Source organism: Pseudopipra pipra, chromosome 8, assembly GCF_036250125.1.
Source record: "Pseudopipra pipra isolate bDixPip1 chromosome 8, bDixPip1.hap1, whole genome shotgun sequence".
NCBI classification, from domain to species: domain Eukaryota; kingdom Metazoa; phylum Chordata; class Aves; order Passeriformes; family Pipridae; genus Pseudopipra; species Pseudopipra pipra.
This window is the reverse complement of record NC_087556.1, coordinates 22,920,333-22,932,737: the sequence shown is the minus strand read 5'-3', so window position 1 is coordinate 22,932,737 and position 12,405 is coordinate 22,920,333. Positions and strand designations below refer to the sequence as shown.

General features: G+C 62.7%; 3 protein-coding genes across 7 annotated transcripts; 2 read left to right on the top strand and 1 right to left on the bottom strand.

The window, feature by feature from the left end:
• Positions 1-59: 59 nt before the first annotated feature.
• On the bottom strand, positions 60-1,183 carry AVPI1 (arginine vasopressin induced 1). 2 transcript variants are annotated; one of them, XM_064663093.1, is made up of 3 exons: positions 910-990; positions 331-625; positions 60-250 (listed from the first exon to the last, which is right to left on the bottom strand). In XM_064663093.1, the coding sequence occupies exons 2-3, from the start codon at positions 612-614 to the stop codon at positions 190-192; spliced, it is 345 nt and encodes a 114-aa protein (XP_064519163.1). In that variant the 5' UTR covers positions 615-625; positions 910-990; the 3' UTR covers positions 60-189. The 2 variants fall into 2 exon arrangements, with proteins under 2 accessions (XP_064519163.1, XP_064519162.1); XM_064663092.1 differs by having other exon boundaries at positions 331-1,183.
• Positions 1,184-1,345: 162 nt separating this feature from the next.
• Positions 1,346-4,029, top strand: MARVELD1 (MARVEL domain containing 1). The gene is made up of 2 exons (XM_064663099.1): positions 1,346-2,467; positions 2,602-4,029. The coding sequence occupies exon 1, from the start codon at positions 1,589-1,591 to the stop codon at positions 2,114-2,116; it is 528 nt and encodes a 175-aa protein (XP_064519169.1). The 5' UTR covers positions 1,346-1,588; the 3' UTR covers positions 2,117-2,467; positions 2,602-4,029.
• A 1,273-nt stretch (positions 4,030-5,302) lies between these two features.
• On the top strand, positions 5,303-10,331 carry ZFYVE27 (zinc finger FYVE-type containing 27). Of its 4 annotated transcripts, none has more exons than XM_064663071.1 (12): positions 5,303-5,570; positions 5,650-5,720; positions 5,791-5,977; positions 6,156-6,251; positions 6,432-6,544; positions 7,259-7,389; positions 7,757-7,828; positions 7,987-8,007; positions 8,195-8,339; positions 8,646-8,692; positions 9,239-9,320; positions 9,596-9,919. In XM_064663071.1, the coding sequence occupies exons 1-12, from the start codon at positions 5,374-5,376 to the stop codon at positions 9,766-9,768; spliced, it is 1,335 nt and encodes a 444-aa protein (XP_064519141.1). In that variant the 5' UTR covers positions 5,303-5,373; the 3' UTR covers positions 9,769-9,919. The 4 variants fall into 4 exon arrangements, with proteins under 4 accessions (XP_064519141.1, XP_064519137.1, XP_064519138.1 ...); XM_064663068.1 differs by having other exon boundaries at positions 5,305-5,570; positions 9,546-10,057; XM_064663067.1 differs by lacking the exon at positions 7,987-8,007 and having other exon boundaries at positions 5,304-5,570.
• The last annotated feature ends 2,074 nt before the right edge of the window (positions 10,332-12,405 follow it).

Sequence of the window (12,405 nt, the reverse complement as noted above, 5' to 3'; positions counted from 1 at the left end):
CAGTCCTGCCACCCTGAGGGAAGGCCAGGATGGGCAGGACACAGCCAGAGCCTCACAGCCACCACTATCCACCCTTTATTAACCATTCATTGCACCCTGCCCAATACACTTAGTGTCCTCGGAGAGCCCGGCAGTGCCGACACCCGCTCTCCAGCAGCCGCCCTCCACGGCCCCGGCCGCTCAGCGCTGCTACACGGCCCCCGAGCCTGTCTGGGCCCTGCAGTCGCTCTCCAGCTCCTTCTCCGCGATCCTACAGGGAAGAAACCTGTGTTAGGGGCGTGGTCCGGCCGGGCTTCCCCCGGTTTTCCCGTTGCCCCGGCCCACACCTACCGCAGGTGGCCGAAGCGCCGCAGCGCCGCCATCCCGCCGCCGGGCCGGGCCGTTCGCCGCCGCCGGAGCCGCCGCAGGGCCCGCGCCATGCGCCGCTGGCCCGCATACCGCCAGACGAGGCGGGCACGCTCCTCAGGCCGCTCGGCCCCGCCGCTCTGGAACAGGCTCCGCAGCTCCAGCAGCCCCACGCCCTGGAAGATGTTGGCCGAGGCCCGCTTACGGCCGCGGGCTGCTGGCGCCGCCCGCCCCGGAGGGTCGCTCGCCACAGAGGCCGGCGTGCCCATGGCCCCGGCCGCTGCAGGCACCGAAGAGACGGTGTCAGGCTTCGCTCTCGCCGCTCGGCCCGGCCCGCCTCCCCGGGGATCCTGCGCGGATGCCCGGTGAGGAAGAGCGGGCGGTGGGGAAGGGCGCTGGGCAGGAGTCCAGCCGCGCGGGCGGGGCCGCCCAGGAACGCGGGAGGCGCCCCGGCTTGAGCTGGCGCACGCAAGTCCGGTCCCGCCCTGCCCTAGGGCGCTGGGCCCCGCCGTGACCCACTTTCGCTCCGCCGCCGCCCCGCGCCCGACGGCCCCTCGCACAGACCTGGCGGTGGCGGGTCCGCCCAGCACTCGCTGCGCTCCCGGACTCGCTTCGCGCCACCGCGCCGGGGTCCCGCCACTGCCCCGCGCGCCGCTCATTCACGCCCGCGCCCGCCCCGCGCCCGCCCCGCGGCCAATCCCCGCCCGCCCCCCAGCTGCCAGGGCCAATCGGCGCCGAGGGGCGCGGCCGCACCGCCTGTCGGAGGGGGCCACGTGGCGCAGGTGACGTCACGGGCAGCGGGCGAGCCCTCGCCCCTGGGCGGAGCCACGGCGCGCGTCACTCCAAGGGGAATCCCGAGTGACGTAGGGGGGGAACCCCTGAGCGCGCCCCCCGCCGGCCGCCGCGCAGCGTCCCTGTGCGTTGTCCCCGGGACTCGCCACCGACACCGGCCGCCGCCTCCCGCGGCCTCCCGCCGCCGCCTCTCGCGCCCTGCGGAGGGGCTCCCTCGACGGCGGCGGGACGGAAGGGGCACAGCGGTTCGTGCCTGACGGCGGCATCCGCGGCGGCCCTCGGGTGTCCGGTGGGCCGGCGGGAGGCGGAGGCGGGGCGGGGAGGAGAGGAGAGAGGCCCCGCGCGGGGAGGACCGTAAAAGTGCCAGATGTTTGGCAGCGGCCGGGGAAGGAAGTCGCTGCCGGGGCCCTGAGTCCCGCCCGAGCCGCGCCGGAGCAGTCAGGGCCGCGCCATGGCTCGCACGGCTCCCCCGTCAGTGCCGCCGCCCCCGGGGCCGTCGGCCCGCGGCTCGCTCAGCCTCCACCGCGCCTACCTGAGGAGCCCGCTGGGCTTGCTGCGCCTGGGGCAACTGGCGCTGGGCGCTGCCTTCTGGGTGACGGTGGCGGCTAACAAGTACGAGGGGGCGGCCCACTTCGCCCTCTTCGCCGCCGTCCTGGTCTGGCTCCTCACCCTGGCCCTTTTCGGGCTGAGCCTGCTGGGGCGCTGGGAGCTGGTGCCCTGGCTGGGCTCCCGCTGGCTCCTCACCAACCTGGTGCACGACCTGGCGCTGGGTGTGGGGCTTTATGCAGCCGCCACGGGCATCATGGGCCACAAGGCCGGTCAGAGAAGCTATTGCAACCTGCCAGGCTACAGCCAGCACTGCCTCTACGGTGCCTACCTGAGTGCCTCTGTCTGCGGGGGCATCACTGCCTGCCTGTACCTCTTCTCCGGGCTCTACTGCCTGTCACGGCGTTGCCGGGACCAGCGTGACATCATCTGAGACCTTGAGCCACTTGGCTCCCCTTCTTCTCGCTCACGGACAGAGCACAGCCCCTCTCTGGGACAAAGTGACCCTGCTGCCCCATCCCCTCCTGGCTGACTGCACTGCAACTCCTCCAGAGACCCCTGCACAGATGGATGGACAGACAGAGACCTTCCCCAAGCACACCTTTCCCTGCAACGCACCGAGACATCATGGACACCCAGCCACTGTACAGGCCCTTTTCCCACCTCTGAACCCAAGGAAGGACCCAAGTGGAGAGCCCCTAAGAGGGATATCAATTTTTGGGAGCCCCTCCAGGACCTCTGCCAAACTCCCCTGCTCCTGACCTTGCAGACGCTGCATGCTCAGGTGGGTGCTGACCTCTCCCCAGGGTGGAGGGGAACTGGCCTGGGAGAGCTGAGAAGGGGGCAGTGGTGCCTGGTGGGGTTGGGTGGGCATAAAAACCACCCCAACCCACTGGCAGCCCCTTCTCGCCATTCCAGCTGCGTGGCGCCTCCACAATTCCCTAACAGAGGCTCTGAACTCGGCTTCCCCAGCCCGGGCCCCTCCTTCTGTCTGGCCTGAAAACATCCTTCATCTTATCGGATCCCCGCGGGGCTCAGCCCCTCCCTGACCTGCACTCTGGGGGTGTGGAGACACCCGGGTACCACACAACCAGACCCAGTGTCACCCCAGGCCCCCGGACACAACCCAGGTCCAGTCTGGGGTCTGAGCAGGGCAGCAAGGCCTCCATCACTGCAGGACAAGGGGAAGGACGAGTGGGGTCTTACCCTGGGCAGGGGTAAATTCCTCCAACCTTGGAGTTTGTACAGCCCCAGGATGGGGCCAGGTGCCCCTGGGGGTTGAAGGGGCCAGTCTTGGGGTCATTCTCCTGCTGTTCTGCAGAGGTTTGTGGCTCTGAGCCACCCAGAGCCACTGAAGCAGACTGGGGCCAGGCTGCTCCAAAAGGGACAGGCACAGCCTCGCTGATGTTTCTGGAGGCTGGCCTGCAGCCCTGCCTGGCTCTGCTGCACTTGGTTTATCATCCCAGAAGATTCTGATCTCTGGACTCTCCGACTTCATCTTGGGACCAGGCAGCGCCTGGAGACTGTGGCAAGGTGGAAGGGTGAGCATGGCAGCATGGCAGTGCTGGGCTGCTGCTGGCACTCTGGCCATGGGGGAACTGGGACCGGGCATTGTGGGGGGACAGCCTGTCTTGGAGAACAGGAGAAGAGGACACTGCCACTGGAGCCAGCCCAGCCTTGGATCAGCCTCCACAATCCACCAAGGGCCAAGCCCTGAGGAGGCCATGTAGGGCCAACTGGAGAAACAGGCAGCCAGAGACAGAATTTTTGGAGGAGCACCACACCAGGGCTGCCCTGCCACAAGCTCTCCTTGCCCTGCCTGGAGGCAGATCCTCTCCTTTGGTCTTGGTGCGAGGGAGGGTCTGCCCCAGTCTCTGTATGGGCTCAGATCAGTGGGGTGGGTGTCCCCAGCAGCTGGCCACAGGGCCTGGCTGTTGCCTGGGGTTGCCTGGTGCCTTTTTTGGGGTGGAGAGCAGCAGCTGTGATCCTCCTGGGGCTTGAAGGGGCTTGGGTTGGTACTGGGTCCCCGCTTCCATCATGAGGTGCTGTCCCAGCAGATATCCGTTGTGCTCAGGGGCCCTGCCAACCCCTGGGCCACGTGTCTCTTCACTGGGTGGGATGTGCCATCCCTGCCCTGTCAGGGCTGGTCCCTGACATCACCTGCCTCCGCCTCTTCTGGTGCAGTCCCTGGCCCAGGCTGCCCAAAATGCCCTCTGTGCTTCTGCCAGCACAAGTGCCTTTCTCTGGCTTTCTGCAGCCCTGTCTGTCATGCTGGCTCTGTCCCCCTACAGCCTCCTCTCTGGTGCCCGTGGATTCACATTCCAAATAAAGCAATGTTGGCGCTCACTGGGTGTCTGGGGCTTTGTGCTGGGGCTGGAACCTGCTGAGTACGAGGTCTGAGCTGGGATCACCCCCAGCTCTGTAGTCTTGTAGCCCTTTGTCCTGGGGCCTCCCTGCTTGGAGCCCCTGGCCATGGTCACAATGTCCTGGGATGCTCTGGGGTCACAGGCAGGCTCCACTGGCACCTCTCAGTGCCTGGCGGAGCAGAGGGAGACTGAGTCCCCAGGGCTATGTGGTTGCAGGGATGCACTGAGGACAGGATGGAGCTGCATTCCTATGGACTTTGTCACTCAGGGCTGAAAGAGCCCTCTGTCCTTGGGCCAGGACACTGCTAGGCAGTCATGCCCACGCTGTTGGGCCCCCAGAGGGTCAGGGACCGGAGGGTCAGGGACCGCCTAGGGGCAGCTGGCATCTCCCAGGACTGGCTCCAGCCCTGTGATGCACTCTTGGGATGGGGTTGAGCCTCCCCTGTTCAGCAGAGGCTGTGGACAGCCGACAGCATTGTTGAGCCCTCATTGCCCACGAGTCAGCACAGGGGTAAAACAAGGTTGCATGGAGTATTATGAGATCCCTGCCTTTTGGCATCGGAGGAAGCCCAGGATCCCCTCTACTGCAAGCACCTGTCAGGACAGCTCATGGTGCCCAGGGAGATGGGGAGCTGCTGTGCAGGGCAGTGTCCGTGCACCCAGAGCTGGGCTGCTGCGGGGGCACGAAGGGGCAGCAGGTGAGCTGCCAGCCACGGTTACGGGCCTGGAGGGAACCTGTCGCTCCCTTGCGGGGCCCACGCGTGTGGGGCTGCGCCCTGGTCTCTCCCCGGGGAGAGGTGCCACAGCAATGGGCTCACGGGGACAAACCCACTGTGCCCGACACGGCTAGGTGCAGGCCATGCCAAGACCCAGTCTGGGACTGAGACTTGGACCAGGACTGAAACGGATCGTGCTCAGCCCCGGACTGGGACGGGATCCGGGCTGTGACTGAGCGCTACACCAGAGCAGAGGCGAACCGAGACAGGGCCAGGACGCTGATTAACCGCGGGTCTGGGCCGAGCCTCGTGTCTAGACCAGACCCATGCACACGCAGGACCCACGGAGCGCCACGGGCAGGGCCGGGCGGCACCGGGCACCAGAGGAGGCGCCGCCGCTTCCGGCGCCGCCCGCTCCGCCCCGCGGGGGCGGGGCCTGTGCGCCGCGCCCCGGTTCGGCCCTCTGATTGGCTGCGCGCGGCGCCGCGCCCTGGTCCGTCTCTCCGATTGGCTGCGCTCGCGGCGCGCCCGCCGCGTCACGGCAGCGGCCGAGGGCCGAGGGCGGCGGTGCCAGTGCGGCCCCGTCCCGGTGCGGCCCCGGTGCCGTCATGCAGGCGGTGGAGCGGGACGGGGCGGCGGGCGGCTCCGAAGGGGTGGCGGGCGGCGGTGAGGCCCCACCAGAGCCGTCGCCGCCCAAAGCCGCCGCCGCTTTCGACCTGCTGGAGCTGGTGCGGAGCTACCGGCGACTGGAACTGTACCTGGAGCCGCTGCGGGACGCGGCCGAGGGCGTCCGCTCCCTCCTGAGGTAGGTATGGGATGGGCTGGGACCCGTACCGAGATCGTCCCCGGGGCCTCACGTCCCTCGCCTCCCCCTGTCTCGGCAGGTGGCAGCGGCCCGTGTGCTCCCTCCTGGTCTGCCTCGGCCTCAACTTCCTCCTGCTCACCCTCGGACAAGGTGCGTGTCGGGGGTCGAGGCCGGTCCCCTCCCCGGACCCCCCGGGCTGACGCTGTCCCACCTCTTCCAGCCGCCTGGTACTCGATGCTCGCCCTGCTGGTCGCGGTGCCGGCCCTGCTGGGCTACCTGCAGGAGTCGTGCCGGGCCCGGCCCTCGGAGCCGGAGCTGGTGCGCAGGAGGTACCACAGCATCCGCAGGGAGGACCTGCGCAAGGTGCAGCTCTCCCGGCAGGAGGCCATCGCCCAGGTCAAGAGCTTGTGAGTCCCTGGGGCCGCCCCAGCTCTGGGGCTGTGGGGACCTCTGCAGCCGAGAAGGCTTCTCTGGGGTTCTGCAGAGAGTCTGGGTTTGTGTCAGGCTGGCCACTGTAACCCGTGTGGGGGAGTCAGAGTGTGTGTTTGTGAGGCTTTTTTTGTGACTCTGAGGTCTTATTCACAGCCTGATCCAGCTGGAGGGGTTTCTGAGTGGGATGTGTTGCAGCTGTGAGGCCGTGTACCGTGTGCTGTACTGGGAGAACCCCACTGTCTCTTCCCAGTGAGTAGTACTGGGTCAGACACCCTGTGGTGGGCTTGGTGGGAAGAGGGGGCCTCCAGAGCTGTATTTGATGTGTTTGGTACTTGGAGAGAGCAAGTGGAACACCAGATGAAGGAAGGGGTTTTATGCTGTGGTGTGAGTTGCTCCAACTTGACCGCAGTATCCTGCTGGTTTTTGTAGGTTTTATGGGGCACTGCTGGGCACTGTTTGTGTCCTTTACCTACTGCCACTCTGCTGGGTCCTGGCCATCGTCAACAGCACCCTGTTCCTGGGCAACACCCAGTTCTACCAAGGTATGAGAACTCTCTGGAAGTGTCCTGTGTGGGACGGGTTGGGGAAAGGCCCTCTGAGGCCAGGGATCCTGCCCTGGGCCTCTCCCAGCACCCTCCCATGTGCACAGTGTCAGGCTCTGCTTGAACCCCCCTCCCAAGGGCAACAGTGCCCTGTGATGGTGCTCAACAGCCCAGGGTGGGTGGTGTGGTCCCAGGGCTTAGCTGTTGGAGGTGAGATTCTCTCCTGATGTGTGTCCCAGCCTGAGTGCTGTTCTCTTCTCTGCACTGTGGCAAACCATGGCCTGCTAATGCAGCCTGTGCATGAGCATCACCACCCCTCTCAGTCCCTGACCCTGCTCTTCAGGACTTGAAACGTGTTCAGTGCCTGTGGCAATGTATGACACAGGTCTGAAAACAGGCCATTGGAAGAGAGAGGAGCTGGAGGCACTCCCTGTTCTGTGGCACATGCTGGAGGAGCATTGGATGTGTCTGAGCTGTAACTAAGGCCCCTCCTGTTCCCTATCCCTAGCTGGGGCAGGTGTTGGAGGGGTTCCTTACTGCCCTAACTTTGATGTGTGAGCAAAGAGGGGCTCAGAGTACCTGAGGGGTCAAGGTTGTATGTACCAATGTCCCACCTTGGGCCCTGGAGACCAACTCTTGGAGACGGCTTTTGTGTGGTGGGGCTGGGAGAAGGGAAGTGCCACCCTACTCCAGCTGCTTTTCTCCCCTTACCAGTGATAATGGAGCTCAAGGCCTCGATTGAGCAGTGCGTGGGCACCAAGCCCCTCGAGAGCACTCCAGAGCCTGCTGAACCCCTGCCAGCAGCTGCTGCCCCAGATCGGACCCCCACACCCACCAGCGCAGAGGTGAGATAGGGACAGGGCTGGCAGCTGGGCCGTGGGAGTTGCAGAGTCAGCCCCTTGGGTCTTACCGTGCCTGTGTCCCTCTACCCACAAACTTGTTTGAGCTACCAGCTTTGCTGGAAGCCTGTGAACTACTCTTGAGTTATTGGGAGGCTGTTCTGCTGCCCTGGGGGCTTGGCTCAAGTCCTTTTCCCACATGTTAGGATGTGGTCTGGGGAGACGGGGCCTCATCTCACCTTCAGGGACTCGTGTCTTCTCATAGGGCTGCCCAAGGCCTGGTCCACTGTCCTGGAACCTCCTGCAGGAATGTGGGTCCACCTTTGAACAGAGGCAGGAGAACAGCTGGACTAGCTATGTGAATCTCTTGCAGGACCTTACCCCTGGCAGCGTGGAGGAGGCAGAGGAGGCAGAGCCTGATGAAGAGTTCAAAGATGCTATTGAGGTTTGAGCCTGGTGGGAGGTGGGCTGTGCCTGAAGGGCAGCTGAGGTGGGAAAGGGCCTTGGTGGGCAAGCTGGGTGCTCAGAGAGGGTGGCTGTGGGGCTGGGTGCCTCTGACTCCGTCTATGCTCACCCTCATCTCTTCCCATGCTGCGGGAGAAGGAGAACCAGCTGCTGGTCATGGTGAGTACTGCCATGCCAAGGCGTGCAGAGGAGCATCTCCTCCCACTGGGGCTGGCAACCTTTTCTTGGTTTGCCAGTGGCTTGTGGTGATGCCAGGGGGAGCATCCTGCTTGTTGGGTACCCGTCTCTGGGGTGGGCTGCCCTGCAGCCCTCGGCATGGCCCCAGCCACTGCTCTGCTCTCTGCAGGAGGATGACGAGAGCTCTCAGTGCTCAACTGATTTTGACCTCAGCCTCCCGGACAATGGTTTTATGAGCAAAAACGAAGTGATCCGCAGCAAGGTGTCTCGTCTGACCGAGCGCCTGCGCAAGCGCTACCCCAGCAACAATTTCGGTAAGTTTGGGAGCAGGTGCTGCTTTGGGGGAGCTCAGCAGAGGGATCTGTGCTGCTTGCAGTGGTGACCATGAGACTTGAAGTGGACAGAGTGGTGCAGTACCTGCCAGGGCTGTGCTGACACCTCCAGTGACCTTCCCCTCTCCATGGGGAGTATGTTCCCAGCCCTACCTAGGAAAGGCAAGGATGGGAAGGTGCAGGAACGTCATCTCCAAGCGGAACCTTTACAACAGCTGTGGGTGTTCCTCTACTGCTCACAGCTCCAGGCATCAGAGCCCTGTCTGACTTCTGCTCTCTTTCTTTCAGGGAGCTGCACGGGCTGTGCAGCCACCTTCTCTGTGCTCAAGAAGAGGGTGAGTCTTTGGCTTCTACCCCAGCTTGCTGGGTGCACCTGGGGCAGAGGTGTTGCCCATGTCTGGCTTGCCCTGGCTTTCTCCAGCAGCTCAGGTGTCTGGCCTTGGTCTCAGCCCAGATGACCTCAGCTAAGTGCTGGGTGTTGTCATGTGCTTAATGGTGCCAGGAATCCCTTGCACTGTGGAGCATTGTCCCTTTACTCCTTTGGAAGCTGACTCAGACCAAACCCACATGTGCTGTTGTAGCTCTGTGTCCTGGTTTTGTCCATGACTTGTGGCCTGAGAGATTTCTGGTGAAGCAGAGCATGGGTCTGCTTGTGGGAACGACAGAAACAAACGCCACCCTGTGTTGCCTTATCTGAGCCCTATGTGTGACACTTGGCACACAGTCCCTGGGCAGTTCTGGGAAGGATATATCTCCTGTCCCCTCCAGGCTCACATTGCTGTCTTCCTGCTGCCTCCCCTTCTGCAGACTTGTGGCGCCCTTCCCTTATTCCTGAGTTAGTCCGATATACACCTGGGACTCACCTCCATCTCTCTCCACAGAGGAGCTGCAGTAACTGTGGGAACAGCTTCTGCTCCAGGTGTTGTTCCTTCAAAGTCCCCAAGGCTGTGATGGGAGCCACGGGTGAGTGGAAAGGTGGAGGAGGGCAGAGTTCCTGCTTCCACCTGTGCTGTCTGCCCCAGGATTTGCCCCAGCCCTGGTGGGGAGGGTAGGCAGGACCTGCCCAGTGCAGCCTGGCTCAGGACAGAGCAGCAATGGGTTTGCAGCTCTCCGAGCAGCTTTGTGGCTGGGGTCCCTAGCCTATGGTGGGAAAGGGGGAGCATCTCTGACGCCTGCTTTCCTTTCCAGCCCCAGAGGCTCAGAGGGAGACGGTGTTTGTGTGTGCTCTGTGCAACCAGGTGCTCATCAAGTGATGAAACAGACCCAGCTCTTGTGGCCTGCACTGCCTGACACCTGGGACAGCGGGCAGGCACCCTTGCCACCAGGAACCTGGACTGTTTGGATCCCAGCGTGGCATTCCCCAGACAGAGGATGCTTGCACTCTCTGCTCCTCCTGCTAGTGCCAGGCTAGGGCCTGACCAGCTCTCCTTGCCACGCAAAGGCTGAGTCCCTGTGGTGGAATATTGTCCATGGCTGTGCCCCATCCCTGCAGCTGCTCCAAGCCCTGGGTGCTCTCCGGCACTTGCTGCACCCTGCCATGTGCTTGCCCAGGCCCTGTGGCCTGGCTCAGTGATGGAGGAGCCATCTTTCCCTTCACCTCCTGGTTGGGGTGGAACAACCTCAGGGCTCTGTCCCTACCTTTCCCAGCACTGTGCTATAAATGACTGTATTTTTGGGATCAAGTCAGAACTCTACCTGCACCTCCAGGAGATGTGGTCCTTGGTCCTGGTCAGCTGACACCCTGCTGGTCACTCCTGTGCTCCTTGGCCTCACCACCTGCAGGTTTAGTCTTTTACCCCTGGATTTGGCTGTAGTGCAGAGGAGGGTGAGTTTGGGCTGGGCTGTGTGGCCGTGTCTCCAGTGTGAGAAGAGGCAGGAGTTGGTGCTGCTCTGTGCACTTAGTGACTGCTGCTTTCTAATACAGATTAATATATAATTGCATATAGAGAATGACCAATAAATTTCTTGTCCTTAGCTGGCTCTTGTCTTGTCCTAGTGAAAGCTGTCCCAGTCCCAGGTGACTCTGATACCTCTGTGGCCTTGGCCCTGCAGGTGCTCATGGAGAAATGGTGTGTCTCTGCCACCAGCTCTTCGTGCTTTACTGGAGTTTCCATCTTCTGTCCTGCTGTAGCCTTATTTACTCCCTGCTCAGAGCTGTGTGCAGCCACCCTTTGGCTGTGCCAGGGCTGGATCCTGCTGGGCTGGAGCCAGGGAACACCTCAGCTCTGACAGGAGCTGCTGGGCTTCCTCTGCCTTCCGTGGCTGCTCCTTCCCCTGCCCTACCCATGCAGTGGTCCCACCAGCTGCCTGTGTGCACAAGGATGACCTTTTCCTGTGTGAACAGCAAAGCTCCCAGCTATTCCAGGAATGTGACCCTGGCTGCTGTGCAGCTGGGAACCGCCACGACCTGGGTCCCTGCCAGCCAGCTGCAGCTTCCCCCCAGCCAGGGAATCTGGGGAGGCCAGCGCTCTTGGGCTGGCAGTGCCCACCAAGCTGTGACACCCACCAGTCTGAGAAGTCACTGGAGCCCAGACCTTGCTGCAGGTTGTACATCCCACCAGTGTGGGAGTTGTATGGGGCAGTTCCTCTTGGCTGTGGATCATAAACCCCTTCCCATGGAAATCTGAGGGAAAGCTGGATTTGGCATTGATGATGAGGGTGTCTGGGTTATGCTGTGTGTGCGGGGGGACTGGCTCAGCAGTTACTGGGGGCAGTGGAGCAGCTGTAGCAGTGAGGAGGGCTGTGAAGCACCCCAAGAGCTGTGGGGTTGTGTTTGTGTATGTGTCTGCAGTGGGTTAAGTACTGGGCTGGGGAGGATGAGCTGTAGAGCTCAGACAGCCAACCGTGGGAGGCAGAGGAGTTACTTGTCTTTCTAGAGAAAACACTTGGAGCAATGAGCATGATGGCCATGTATGTCTGAACACTCCCTGGAAAGATGCTAATGACACAGAATACAGAGGACTGCAGATAAACTTGCGCTGTGGGAGATGGGGTTTTATTTATGCATTTTAAGTTTCGCAGTTAAATGTCATGATTGACAATGTTTATTCCTGTGGTGGTGTGCTCAGCACTCACTCTCTGAACATACCTTCTAATGATATTTGAATTTTTTCCTCATTTTTTTCCCCAGTGGCTGGGGAGAGGCAGGGGGGCAGTAACTCCCTGCCCCCAGTGTGAGGCTGGGGCAGGGGCTGGCTGCCATGTGTCCCTGTCTGGCTGAGTCTGGGGCAGGGGCTGGCTGCCATGTGTCCCTGTCTGGCTGAGTCTGGGGCAGGGGCTGGCTGCCATGTGTCCCTGTCTGGCTGCAGGGCAGGGGCACTGGCACATTCCCTGGCAGGAGCAGGATGTCAGTGCCATTTGGGGTTCTGGAGGCTCACTGGTGGGGCTGAGGCCATGCCAAGGAGGGCAGAGGGAGAAGGGGTCACCTCAGTGCAGTGCAGGGCAGGTGCCCAGTGGTCCTGCCAGCCTGGAGGAGGGTGAGTGCAGACATCCCACAGCCTCAATTTCCCTGTTGTCCCAAGAGACTCCCTTGTGGCCAGGCCAGCTGCGATGAGATGATGCAGTGCCAGGCAGCCAGGCACTGGGTAAATATCCAGGTGTCCACTCTCAGGCCTCCCTCACCCATTGGGATGGGTGGATACATGTGTGCATTGGGTAAACAGGACTGGGGTGGGCAGGAAGCCCCCTTGCTAACTGAGACTGGGGGGCAGCCGGGGGAGTCAAGCCAAGCTAAGGAACAGCACCCTCCTGCAGAGGGGCTAGGCTGAGAGCTGCCCTGGTCCTTGTGATGCTGGGAAGGTCCTGCCTGGTGCAAGTGGGTGGCACCAGAAGTCTTTTGGGAAGAGGTGGGAGGTTGTGGCGTGGGAGGTCTGGCGGCCGGGCAGGGCTGGCAGGGAGCTGCAGGCAGGGCTTTCAGGTGATAGGGTGTGGAGTGGCCAAAGTTGGCGGCTGTCTGGTCCAGGATCTTCCCCCTACTGTGCTCAGTGCCAGGCTGCTCACATGTGCTGCCAGGCCCCAGCCTGCGGATTTGTCCCCTGGGATGACAGAG

What these genes read in the sequence shown, in the direction of transcription:
- AVPI1 (XM_064663092.1), bottom strand. Translation starts at nt 1,004, where the DNA reads ATGAGCGGCGCGCGGGGCAGTGGCGGGACCCCGGCGCGGTGGCGCGAA. An exon ending in CGGCGCTTCGGCCACCTGCG is followed by an intron (nt 251 to 330) that starts GTAGGTGTGGGC and finishes TCTTCCCTGTAG; the next exon opens with GATCGCGGAGAAGGAGCTGG.
- MARVELD1 (XM_064663099.1), top strand. Translation starts at nt 1,589, where the DNA reads ATGGCTCGCACGGCTCCCCCGTCAGTGCCGCCGCCCCCGGGGCCGTCG.
- ZFYVE27 (XM_064663071.1), top strand. Translation starts at nt 5,374, where the DNA reads ATGCAGGCGGTGGAGCGGGACGGGGCGGCGGGCGGCTCCGAAGGGGTG. An exon ending in CCTGCTCACCCTCGGACAAG is followed by an intron (nt 5,721 to 5,790) that starts GTGCGTGTCGGG and finishes CACCTCTTCCAG; the next exon opens with CCGCCTGGTACTCGATGCTC. An exon ending in GGCTGTGATGGGAGCCACGG is followed by an intron (nt 9,321 to 9,595) that starts GTGAGTGGAAAG and finishes CTGTGCAACCAG; the next exon opens with GTGCTCATCAAGTGATGAAA.